The sequence below is a fragment of the Seriola aureovittata genome, chromosome 3 (assembly GCF_021018895.1).
Source record: "Seriola aureovittata isolate HTS-2021-v1 ecotype China chromosome 3, ASM2101889v1, whole genome shotgun sequence".
NCBI classification, from domain to species: domain Eukaryota; kingdom Metazoa; phylum Chordata; class Actinopteri; order Carangiformes; family Carangidae; genus Seriola; species Seriola aureovittata.
Window position 1 is genome coordinate 4,271,183 of NC_079366.1, and position 10,481 is coordinate 4,281,663.

General features: G+C 39.4%; 1 protein-coding gene across 1 annotated transcript; it reads left to right on the forward strand.

Annotated features, from left to right (window-relative positions):
* Positions 1-2,044: 2,044 nt before the first annotated feature.
* On the forward strand, positions 2,045-10,170 carry LOC130165356 (NACHT, LRR and PYD domains-containing protein 12-like). The gene is made up of 9 exons (XM_056370580.1): positions 2,045-2,142; positions 3,372-5,001; positions 6,285-6,629; positions 6,868-7,035; positions 7,142-7,312; positions 7,494-7,709; positions 7,808-7,981; positions 9,476-9,649; positions 9,857-10,170. The coding sequence occupies exons 2-9, from the start codon at positions 3,389-3,391 to the stop codon at positions 9,870-9,872; spliced, it is 2,877 nt and encodes a 958-aa protein (XP_056226555.1). The 5' UTR covers positions 2,045-2,142; positions 3,372-3,388; the 3' UTR covers positions 9,873-10,170.
* Positions 10,171-10,481: the final 311 nt, after the last annotated feature.

A 10,481-nucleotide genomic window follows, 5' to 3' on the forward strand; every position in this document is an offset into this window, starting at 1 on the left:
AAGCTTTGGTGGTGTTAAAATGAAGGGGAGATTATATATATATATATATATATATATATATACACATATATATATGTTAATATAATATCACAGTGCTGCATCAGCAGGATTTACTGCAGTTGTCTCAGTAGGTCTCTGTAAAGCAGTAGTGGGAAAACAGCGGCCTGGGGGCCAATTCTGGCCGTCCAATAAAAACATTTGTTTTCACATTTGTAGTTTACTTCAAAACCTCAACATCATTCTTTACAAATCTACCGTAGGTAAGACTGTACAGTAAATGCAAGGCTCATAAATCTCAATAAATACAACCTCATAACATTTAATAAAAATCAATTCTCTTGTGTTCGGACAGGCTGTTCGAACTGCTGGGGTTAAGTCAAATAAACTTGCAAGATGAATAAACCAAGTCAAAAATATAATTTGGCTGCTGAACAGAAGAGATTTACAATTTCATTCAACCACAATTGAAGCAGACACTGTTCATTGTGTGGAAAATTACATCTCCAGTCTTGTAATAGTAAAATATATTGAAAACATACAGGCCTACATTTTTATTGCACCTTTAAATGTTGGCCCTCCCATAAACAATGCTGAAAAAATTGTCCCCTTGTTGATGTGAGTCACTGACCCCTGCTGTAAAGCATCTGCTGCCAAGGAAAACAGAAATGCTTGATGTTCTGATGGAGGCAAATAGATCCTCAACATGGAGCAGATGTAATCTAAACTTGTAAATCCTGTCCTCAGAATGAACAAGTCTCCAGCAGTTCTGCTGGGCTAATCCCTTCTGTGTGCATCAGGATGTAGAAGACAGATGCACTTAAACAGAGTTTAAGATCGGTCAAGTTAGGTTTCATGATCGCTCTTATGGCAGGATTTTTTTTCAATGATTTACAGTTTTTAGTTGTTGGTTTGACACAAGATAAAGCAACAAGATCATGACAAAAATTTTAAAAAGAACAACTGCATCTGTGAGCTGTTTTTATTGTTTTATTGTGTTCGTCAGTTAGTTGTTGTGGGTTTTATGATAGATTCATTGATGGTGTAAAAAAACAAATATAGCCTATATTTTACTCTTCCTAACATCTTATCACATCAACACTGGATAAGCAGATAAGCCTGTATATGAAAGTTATTGTAAATTTTAAGCATTAAAACTTTCTCTAGTGTTTCTATAAACAATAAAGTTTATTTTCAGATGTGGAGGCATTTCAGATTTGACCTGTAGAACAGGGCAGAGGGTGACCAAATTTCAGACTGTTTTTTTTTTTTCACTTTTTCACAGGCATAAAGGCAGTATACATGAATTAGGTTTTATTTTCATGCTCTTATTACACATAGAATGCACAGAACCTTTGTAAAACATGAGGCTTCTGGAAAGGTGGTTCATGGTGGCTGACACCCCGTCAGATCCATCACCCAGCCTCAGTCATTAGGGCTTGGCAGCTGAGGGTAGTCGTGGTCAATTGCGATGGCTGAGAAATCTGACCTGAACTGTGCTGCTTGGTTCATGCACAACAAACTTCTCGGGATTGAATTCTTTCAGGACTGCTGGGTGTTTGTTAGGCTGTTAGAGGACCATCATGTCATGAACATGTACGAAGAACCACCTGGAGTAATGAGTGTGGTTGAAACCAAACTAGCATGCTTGTTTCTGATTAGAATGTTAGTTAATGTGCTAACTCGCCACATAGTGTCTTTTGATTCTTTTAACTTTTCTCTTTTAAGTTGTAAGTTTTTTAAATTACTAAGATATAAATTGCCTCCATTTGAAAAACCTTAGAGTATGTAAATTATACGTTGAAGCTTTCGTGCTTTAATCATAAAACACGCAATTAGCCCACCTGCCTCTCACAGATAAATGCCACGGGTTTGCCCAGTCTTCATGGTTCCGTCGTTGACAGCACTGACCAGCAGGGGGCAGCACAAAGAGAAGTCACGCTGACGTGACGTCTATCAAAGTGTTGGCTCACTTCTTGAGTATTTGCATCCATTCTCAGACTGTGTGCCCAGCCCCTCCCCCTTGTGAAAGTTGCGGTACGGATGAAGTTCTGCACACAGTTAGAAACAGTTCAATCAGTGTTCATCGTCGACGCTGTCTGGTCTCTGTCTCTGCACAGGAAAAGCTATGTAGTCTGTGTTTTGGTAAGTCTTACGGCACCTAACAATCCATAAGCTGATAAATATAACGTATTGCCGTCAGCAGCAGCTAACACTGCTGGTTAAAGACTGTTTAACTAGCTGGTTAAATCGTTCTATCTTTCTTTCAGCAGCTCTCAGGAAGCTCTAGCACTGCTTTCTGTTTCTGTTGTGTAGCTACGCTTGAACTAACTGAGGGTAAAGCCACTTAACTTGAGGTTTAACGTCTCTCCTATGAGATATTTGAAGTGAACCAGATGGTTCTCGTTAAGTTACAATATTTTACAATGGCTTTGGTTCAGCTGAGTGACAATTTGCTGTAGTTAGGGTTGAATGAAATTAGGCAATCTGCATAATCAACTGGTGTGTAACCAAGAGAAACAGGAAATGAGCAAATTAAATGAATGAAATGCAAACATCAATATCAGATTAGGTCATGCATGATGCAACAAATTTATCACAACATGATTTATGTTTATCACTAGCAAAAATCATGGTTGCTAATTAAGATCAATGGCCATTGTCAAATAATGTTAAGTCTGCAGTGGTTGTTTTGTGATTTATAAAGAAAAATGCAAGTTCTGCAGAAGTCAGATTTTGCATTACAGAATGACTTTTGAAAACATACATTGAATATGCTGTATTTCTTGTAGCCTATTGATAATAAGTCTAGAACTTGACTTTACCCTGCAGAGCAAAAATGAGTATTGTGATTGTCCTTCTGCATCTGTTTACTCTGATCGGTGTAGACCACAGAGTTTGTTTAAATTCAAGACACCAAACCTTAGATATTTTAATCACCGGTACATTTAATGATAGCAAGTAAGCTACAGTAAACCATAATGTATACTACTGTGACAGACACTAAAAACACTACATAATCATATCCCATTATTAAAAGGAAAGTCTATGCATTTTTTCCATTCTGCCATATATTTGAAATATATGGCAAGAGTGGTGAAGTAATTTGCAATTATGTTGCAATGCTGCTCATCTGTATTTTGAGTATGCAATTAACATGTAGTGTTAAATGGTGCATAAAGTTAAGAATATAGCAAGTCAGTTTTGCTACATTAAGGATTTTTAATTTTCACTTCCTCTGCAGAAGAACAGATTTTTGTTTGCTGCAGGCACATGTCTTTTTTCTACATATGAAAAAAAACAGTCAAAACAGCTGTTGTTGTATTGCACAGCTGAATATTAACTTTACACTCCCCATCTTCCCACCTTTCCAGGAACCTCTGCCCTTGTGATGGATCTCCAAACCGTTCTCAAAACCACGCTGAAGAACAAATATCAGAAACCGAATGAAGTGTCTTCTGAAAACTCATTACTCCCTTCAAGACTTTGCTATTGGAAGCCCAGGCATGACGGTGCATTATTTGATTTGTACGAGCATGAGTTTAGACATGTTGACAAGTCTAGCTTTCATACGTGGGTTGTTTTTACAACCGTCCCGCTCACAGATATTTTATCATGTGACTGCAAACATAACAGCAGTAAAAGAACAGTCATCACTTTAGGAGTGAGTGGAGTTGGAAAAACCACAACCGTGCAGAGCTGTGCTCTTGAATGGGCCGCAGGGAAGGGATACCATGATATCCACCTTCTGTTTCCTCTCACATTCTGGGAGCTAAATTTGTTTAAATGCAAATTGAGCATAATTGAACTACTCCAGACATTTTACCCAGAACTGGAGGAGCTTGGTGGTTCCAGTCTAAATAAAAACAATGTGTGGTTTGTCCTTGATGGACTGGATGAGTATAATCTCCCCCTAAAATTCAACGGTCCAGCAGTGAGTGATGTTTCTGAGGTAACCACAGTGGATGTTCTTCTGACCAGCTTGATCAGGGGGACTTTACTTCCCAATGCTCATGTCTGGATAACAACCCGGTATGCAGCAGCAACACAAATCCCTGATGGCTATTTGCTCAAAGAGACTGAGCTACAAGGGTTCAGCAATGAACAGAAGGAGCAGCACTTCCGAACGGTTATCGGTGATGATGATCTGGCCAACAAAGCCATCGACCATATGAGAATATCAAGGAGTCTTGACTTCCTTTGTCAGATACCTTCAATCTGCACCATCCTGGCAACTGTTTTGAAGAGTCAACTAAAAGCAGACAAGGGGTTTAAAATCAATCCTTTGAGTCTTACCCAGATTTACACTAATCTGGTCAAAGCATCGAACTCGGCTTTTATTGCAAAACTGAAAAACCTGGCACTGCTCCGGATGGCAGAGGGTAATGTAATGTACGAGGATGACCTCTCAGAGAGGGACATAAGTGCTGAAGATGCATCAACTTTCTCCAGAGAATGTCCACTTGTGTTGAGAGAAGAGAAGGGGCTGCATAACACCTCAGTGTTTCGCTTTGGTCACTCAAGCATTCAGGAGTTCTTGGCTGCGTCTGCTACACTGGACGACATTGAAGCGAATCCTTTACGGTCTGGCTGTTGTCAGCATCTGGTGGAAGAGGCGCTGCAGAGTGCTGATGGAAAATATGATGTCTTCCTACGCTTCATCTTTGGCCTCATTAAGGAGCGTCATATGCTTGGGCCCACTGATCAGCTGTTTGACTACACCAAGAGGAAGATCCTGGAGAGCATTATGTCTGACAGCGCTGTGAGTCTTTTCCACTGTCTGAGGGAGTATGACAGCCAGGCTTTACTGAATGAGGTGAAGTTCTTTCTGAAGTTTGGTTCCTCTCCTATTGATGGGTTCGCACCAATGCATTGGCAGTTTATGATCCAAAGGACCAGGACTTTTGAAGGGATGAGGGAGACTTTTGAGATGGAGGTGTCCATGAGATGTGATGACAGACTCCTCAGGCAGCTACCAGCTATTTTGAAATCAAGGAAAGCCATGTAAGTTCGTACTAATTAGATTCAGCATCTATTATATGACATACCCTCTATAAATAGTTACACATTTCCTTGTGTTGTGTTGGCTTTCTGTTCCAGCAGAATGAATTTGAAAAAAAAAATATTTAGGGTCACCTCACCTAGATCACAAAAAATACATTTTTTGATTGTGGTATTCAGATAGTTTCAGATATATGCAGCCAGAATTCTGTTACATCTGCTTCTGAAACTCCAGTACAATTCAACTGATTTTTGGTCTGTGGATTTTCCCTGGTAACTGGGAACTTGTTCAAGGTCTGATGCAATTTTTCAATGCTCTACACTACAAACAAAATTCCATTTGCCTCTGTCATATTTGGGAGATGGCCACCTGAAAAACCTACGGAAAATAAAACCATCAGTATTTGTATGGCTAGGTACCAATACTAGTAACTGAGAAAATATGTTTTCCTTGGGATTTGTGTGTACTGACCCATTACTTGGACTGTATTTACATTCTTATTGGGTCAGCAGTCTATGATGCAGGGGACCAGGTATAAAAAGTGCTATGATTCCCAGACTTATTATTGAATATTGATACAACATTTTTAGACACTGCTTAAACTGAAAGTTAACACTTCTACTACTTCTCAGTCATTGTTTTACATGTGCTGGAAGACAGCGCCAAAATAAAAGAACACGGGCCACTTTACTCTGTATTGTTTAATCTTGATATTCTTTATTTTTCTTAATATCAACACATAGACCAAAACCAACAATATATTAGCCCATCTCAGTAGTTTCAGACTTCCCTCTCCTGTCTATGGCACTAAGACTCAAATATATTAGTTTCTCCTGAAGATGTACATTTGTTAAAAATGGGACATGAATATATAGTTTTTTTTTTTTTTTTAAAGGCTCAGTAATTTCCTAAAACAGCTGGACTCTCTTGTTTTTAATGAGCAAATACTGCATTTATTGTGGACTATTTTCAGCTGCATAGTAGTAGTTTGGTCGTCTAGTGAGCATTTACAGCATCAGGAGGACAGTGTGTGTGGGATTGACTCAAAATAAATTACAGTGCCCATGTTCAAAGTAAGGAAGGTCAGCCGGTGTAACAGTGTAGCTAATTGATGTGTTTTAATAGTTTTTGGATAATGATGGTGGTCTGTGGCACAGAGGATTAAATATACACATACAGGATCAATTCTTTCCATGTGATTTGTTGACCAATGAAAGTATTAGCAGCCCTATCCTTTAATTTGTGCGTAATTTGTCCTGTATCATTAACTCCCCTCCCCTTGCAGGCTGCGATTCTCTAACCTGACAGACAAGTGTTGTCGAGCCTTGGCAGCAGTCCTGAGCACAAGAGAGTCATACCTGAGGGAGCTGGACCTGGGATACAACAGCATCGGTGAACATGGAGTCGGGATGCTTGTGGAGGGGCTGAATGATCAATACTGCAGACTGAAAGTTCTCCGGTTGCAAGGCTGTGGAGTGACCGCGAAAGCGTGTGAATACTTGGCCACATTCCTGACCCAATCCCGGAGACTGCAGGAGCTGGATCTCAGCAGGAATGAGATAGGAGATTTAGGACTAGGATGTCTTTGCAATGGTCTGAGATCTCATGACTGCCTGATAGAAACACTCAAGTAAGTGTTGCCAAATAAACTTAGATATTCACTCCCTTTTTCTTCATACTAAATAAAAAAAAAAAAAAATGAAAATGAATCCACATTTTACTGGTTGAGTATGTTTATTTTCACATAAGGAAAGGAATCAAAAACCGCAATGCAAACTAAATGTGTTGATTACAGACAGTTGGCTTTTTAAAAATCTTTGTTCTACATATTTGGCATTTTTGTTGCTATGTCATTTTTGTCATCGCAGACTATCACAGTGCAACATTCAGCAGAAGGGCTGCTACTATCTAGCGTCAGCTCTGCAGAGGAACCCCGACCACCTGACAGTGTTGGATCTGAGCATCAATCTGGTCGGAGACAAGGGTGCCAACAAGCTCTTTAGAAAGTTCGATATATCACAGCTGAGAAAGCTGGAGTGAGTATGACTTGATGTAAATACGTTCTGCTCTGCTTGTCAGCATATGTGAATAGAAATCAGCTATGTAGTGACATTTTGTATTTGTTCACCTCTTTTTTGGCAGGATGTACCACTGCAGCCTCACCGAGTTAAGCTGTGCAAGTATCGGCGAAGCTCTGAAGTCTGAAGCCAGCACTCTGGTGGAACTCAACTTGAGCAGCAACAACTTGAAAGATGCAGGGTTTGCGCTCATGTGCGAAGGCATGTACGCATGGTGCAGTCTGGAAAAACTCAAGTGAGGATGCCATAATACCGTTTGATGACTGAAATAAAGATACTATGGAAGGAGAATTTAATTTTTCACTGCCAACCTCAGTTATTTTTTCCTGCAGCACTCTGCTATAACTGCTCGTGTAACATGCACTTAATATGCCTAAACCACTTGCTTAATGACATTTTGTCTTATTTCCCCTCAGTGTTTCAAGATGTGGAATCACTGGCTTTGGATGCATTTGTTTGGCAAAGGTCCTGTGTTCAGTCTCGCTGCGCTACAGTGGGGGGATGCCGAACACAGACTTGCAGGCAGTGGAGCTGAGAGAGCTTGACCTCAGCATGAACTGCCTTGGAGACAAGGGAGTCAGGGAAATTTCAGCCGGACTGAAGAATCCCTACAACCACCTTAAAAGTCTCAAGTGAATAATTTTCCAAACAGAATTCTTCATTACAGTATCTTTGTAGTTTTGCTGGAAGAACAGTATGCTATAATACACTCTTTGTTTCATTCATTCAGTCTGAGCCAGTGCAGCCTGACTGATGACTGCTGTGCAGAGCTTGCATTGGGATTTGGGTCCAAGGAGAGCATCCTCAGTGAGCTGGACCTGTCTGGCAATGACCTTCAAGACAAGGGAGTAAGGAAACTCTGCATGGGACTCAGAAGCCCTCATTGCAAACTCCAGAAGCTATCGTAAGTTATTCATGCATTTATTTATGTTGATATTCAAAGAAGTAACTCCTCCACATAAAAGTTTATTTTCAGTCAAAACGTAGGTCCAGATAACTAAAAGCCATGTAGTGAGTGTTCTTACTTTATTAGCATTTACCATAACATGACTCCTGACAGCTTGTGCAGCATCATCTACATTAGACCCAATAGTGTGTCCAAATATTTAGATAAGATATTCCTTTATTAGTCCCACAGTGGGGAAATTTGCAAATTAAAGCTATAATCAATATATAACAAAATAATAACAAAATCAAATGTTATTTTTTTAAGACATCTTTTATGTTAAAAAATCTGCAGCTTCCATCCCTCAGCTTGTCAGAGTTTTATTGTGAGATTCAGCTCATCGTTTATCTATCCAGCCTGCAACTCTACTGTTCTGGTTCACTCTCATTACCTACTGTTCTGTACCTGATCAGCACCAAATGGCAAAGTTAGCAACTAGCTGGTTAGCAAACTTGAACATTTAGCTGCTGAAAACACAGACACTTTTCTCAGGAGTTGGATGAGACCTAAACCAGAGTCAAGAGTAAGTGTTGTCAGAAACATTTCAGATGAATGATCATGTGGCGCTGGATGTGTTCATCTCAGTTGGTGTTACGTGCACCATGGCAGCCGTGACCAGGAAAAGGTGATGTCTGCTTAGATAAGAAAGACGACAATAACGTGCAGTTCAAGATATGTGGTGTTAAACTTACATGTCATGTTCTCTGACAGCCAAACAGTAGGCTTGGCCGGGGAGGTCCGTGTCCGACTGGAAACACAAGCTTAACATTCCACTTGTGTTTCCAGTTGAACACGGACCTCCCATATTTCTTTTTTTATGGTTAAAAAAAAAATAATGATAATAACATAAAATAAATATATATATATATGATCTGATCTGATATATTATGACTACATAAACAGTAGTCCTATGCTTCTCTGTAATACAGATTCCAGAATAATCTATTTTTTGACACCTTACTTTTAAACATGTCTTTTCTACAAAATGCTTTTTTTACATTTACCGAAAGCTGAAGATCTCATTGTAACACTGTGTAAACAAAAGTAGCTGTACAAGAATGAGGTATATATAATACTGTCTTAAATTGGCAAAAATGTGATTAAAATCAGGATGTGTCTGTTCAGCAAATATGTTGACACTGATTCAAAACTGAACAGAGATTTGATGCTTCACAGCTGATAATACTACACAGCCACAGAGACATTCTGGCTGTTACCAAAAATGTGTTGAGGTTCAATATGATCCCATGGAACAGCCTCGATATGACAGACGCCAATTATGATCAATGTTCTGTGTCTCACTAATTTAACACTAGTTAATTATACAAACCAAATGTTACATTGACTGCAACTCAGTTAGGATATCTGCAAATGCAAGCCCAATTGTGGACATATTATTATAGAGCTAAAGTGAGCTGGTGTTCAGTAACGTCTCAAACACTTTCCCTCCAGACTGCGGACCTGTGGCCTGAGCCCGTGGAGCATTCAGTTCCTGACCACTGCCCTGAAGTCAAATCCCCAACATCTGGCAGAGCTGCATGTGATGGGCAACAGCCTGGAGGACTCGGACATCAGACAGCTTATGAAACTAACAAAGAACCAGAAATACTCATTACATACAATAGAGTGAGTACAGATATTGATGGACATTGGTTTAAAAACTGCTTAACTGCTTGCACGTCCCTCTCTCAATTGTGTCCTTTTGTCCTGGACCTTAGTTATTATAGTAAAATAGGTTAATATATCTGTATTTGTTTCTCTCCAGTCTAAAGTGACTAATATGTCAGTTCTGAAAAGTATTTTTAATTTTTCAATCTTTTTCTTATTTTCCAGTGTCTCAGCCGACTGAGGAGACAGACAGAAAGCAGACATAAGGACAAAAACTGGCTCACATGTTTTAGACCACATTGATGGTGGGAAGGTCCTTGGATTTCAGAGCTTATTGTAGCAACAATATAAAGTGCACAAAGTGAAAGAGAAATGATTGTATGAATAGTTGATGTTGTGATTTATCTACTCATTTTAAAATATGTGCCTACACCTACAGTATTCCTTGTATATTGCCTATTTGTGGATGTAATGCAGAACTTGAAATAATACTGTATGTCTTATCAGTGACAACTAAATAAACTAGATTCCTTCTGGTCCATGCTGTGAGGTGCTGGTTCTTGTTGAGTCCAGATTCATTTTACCCTTTTATATATAACCAAACAGGACTCGCCCATTCGTTTGATGAAGTATGCAGGATAAGTTCAACACGTCTAATTTATTAAAAGTATAGTCAAGCATATAAGTTTGAGATTGCTTACAGAGCTCTGGACTCACACTGCTCTCGTCTCGTCTAAGCAGAGTGCAGTACTTCCTTGTTTCAGACATTCATTCTTATACACACATTCTCTGTGTAACAGGGTCACTCCGCCTCTTCTCCCTTCACACCACTCTGACCTGAACCTGTTAT

What these genes read in the sequence shown, in the direction of transcription:
- LOC130165356 (XM_056370580.1), top strand. Translation starts at nt 3,389, where the DNA reads ATGGATCTCCAAACCGTTCTCAAAACCACGCTGAAGAACAAATATCAG. An exon ending in TTGAAATCAAGGAAAGCCAT is followed by an intron (nt 5,002 to 6,284) that starts GTAAGTTCGTAC and finishes CTCCCCTTGCAG; the next exon opens with GCTGCGATTCTCTAACCTGA. An exon ending in TGCAGTCTGGAAAAACTCAA is followed by an intron (nt 7,313 to 7,493) that starts GTGAGGATGCCA and finishes ATTTCCCCTCAG; the next exon opens with TGTTTCAAGATGTGGAATCA.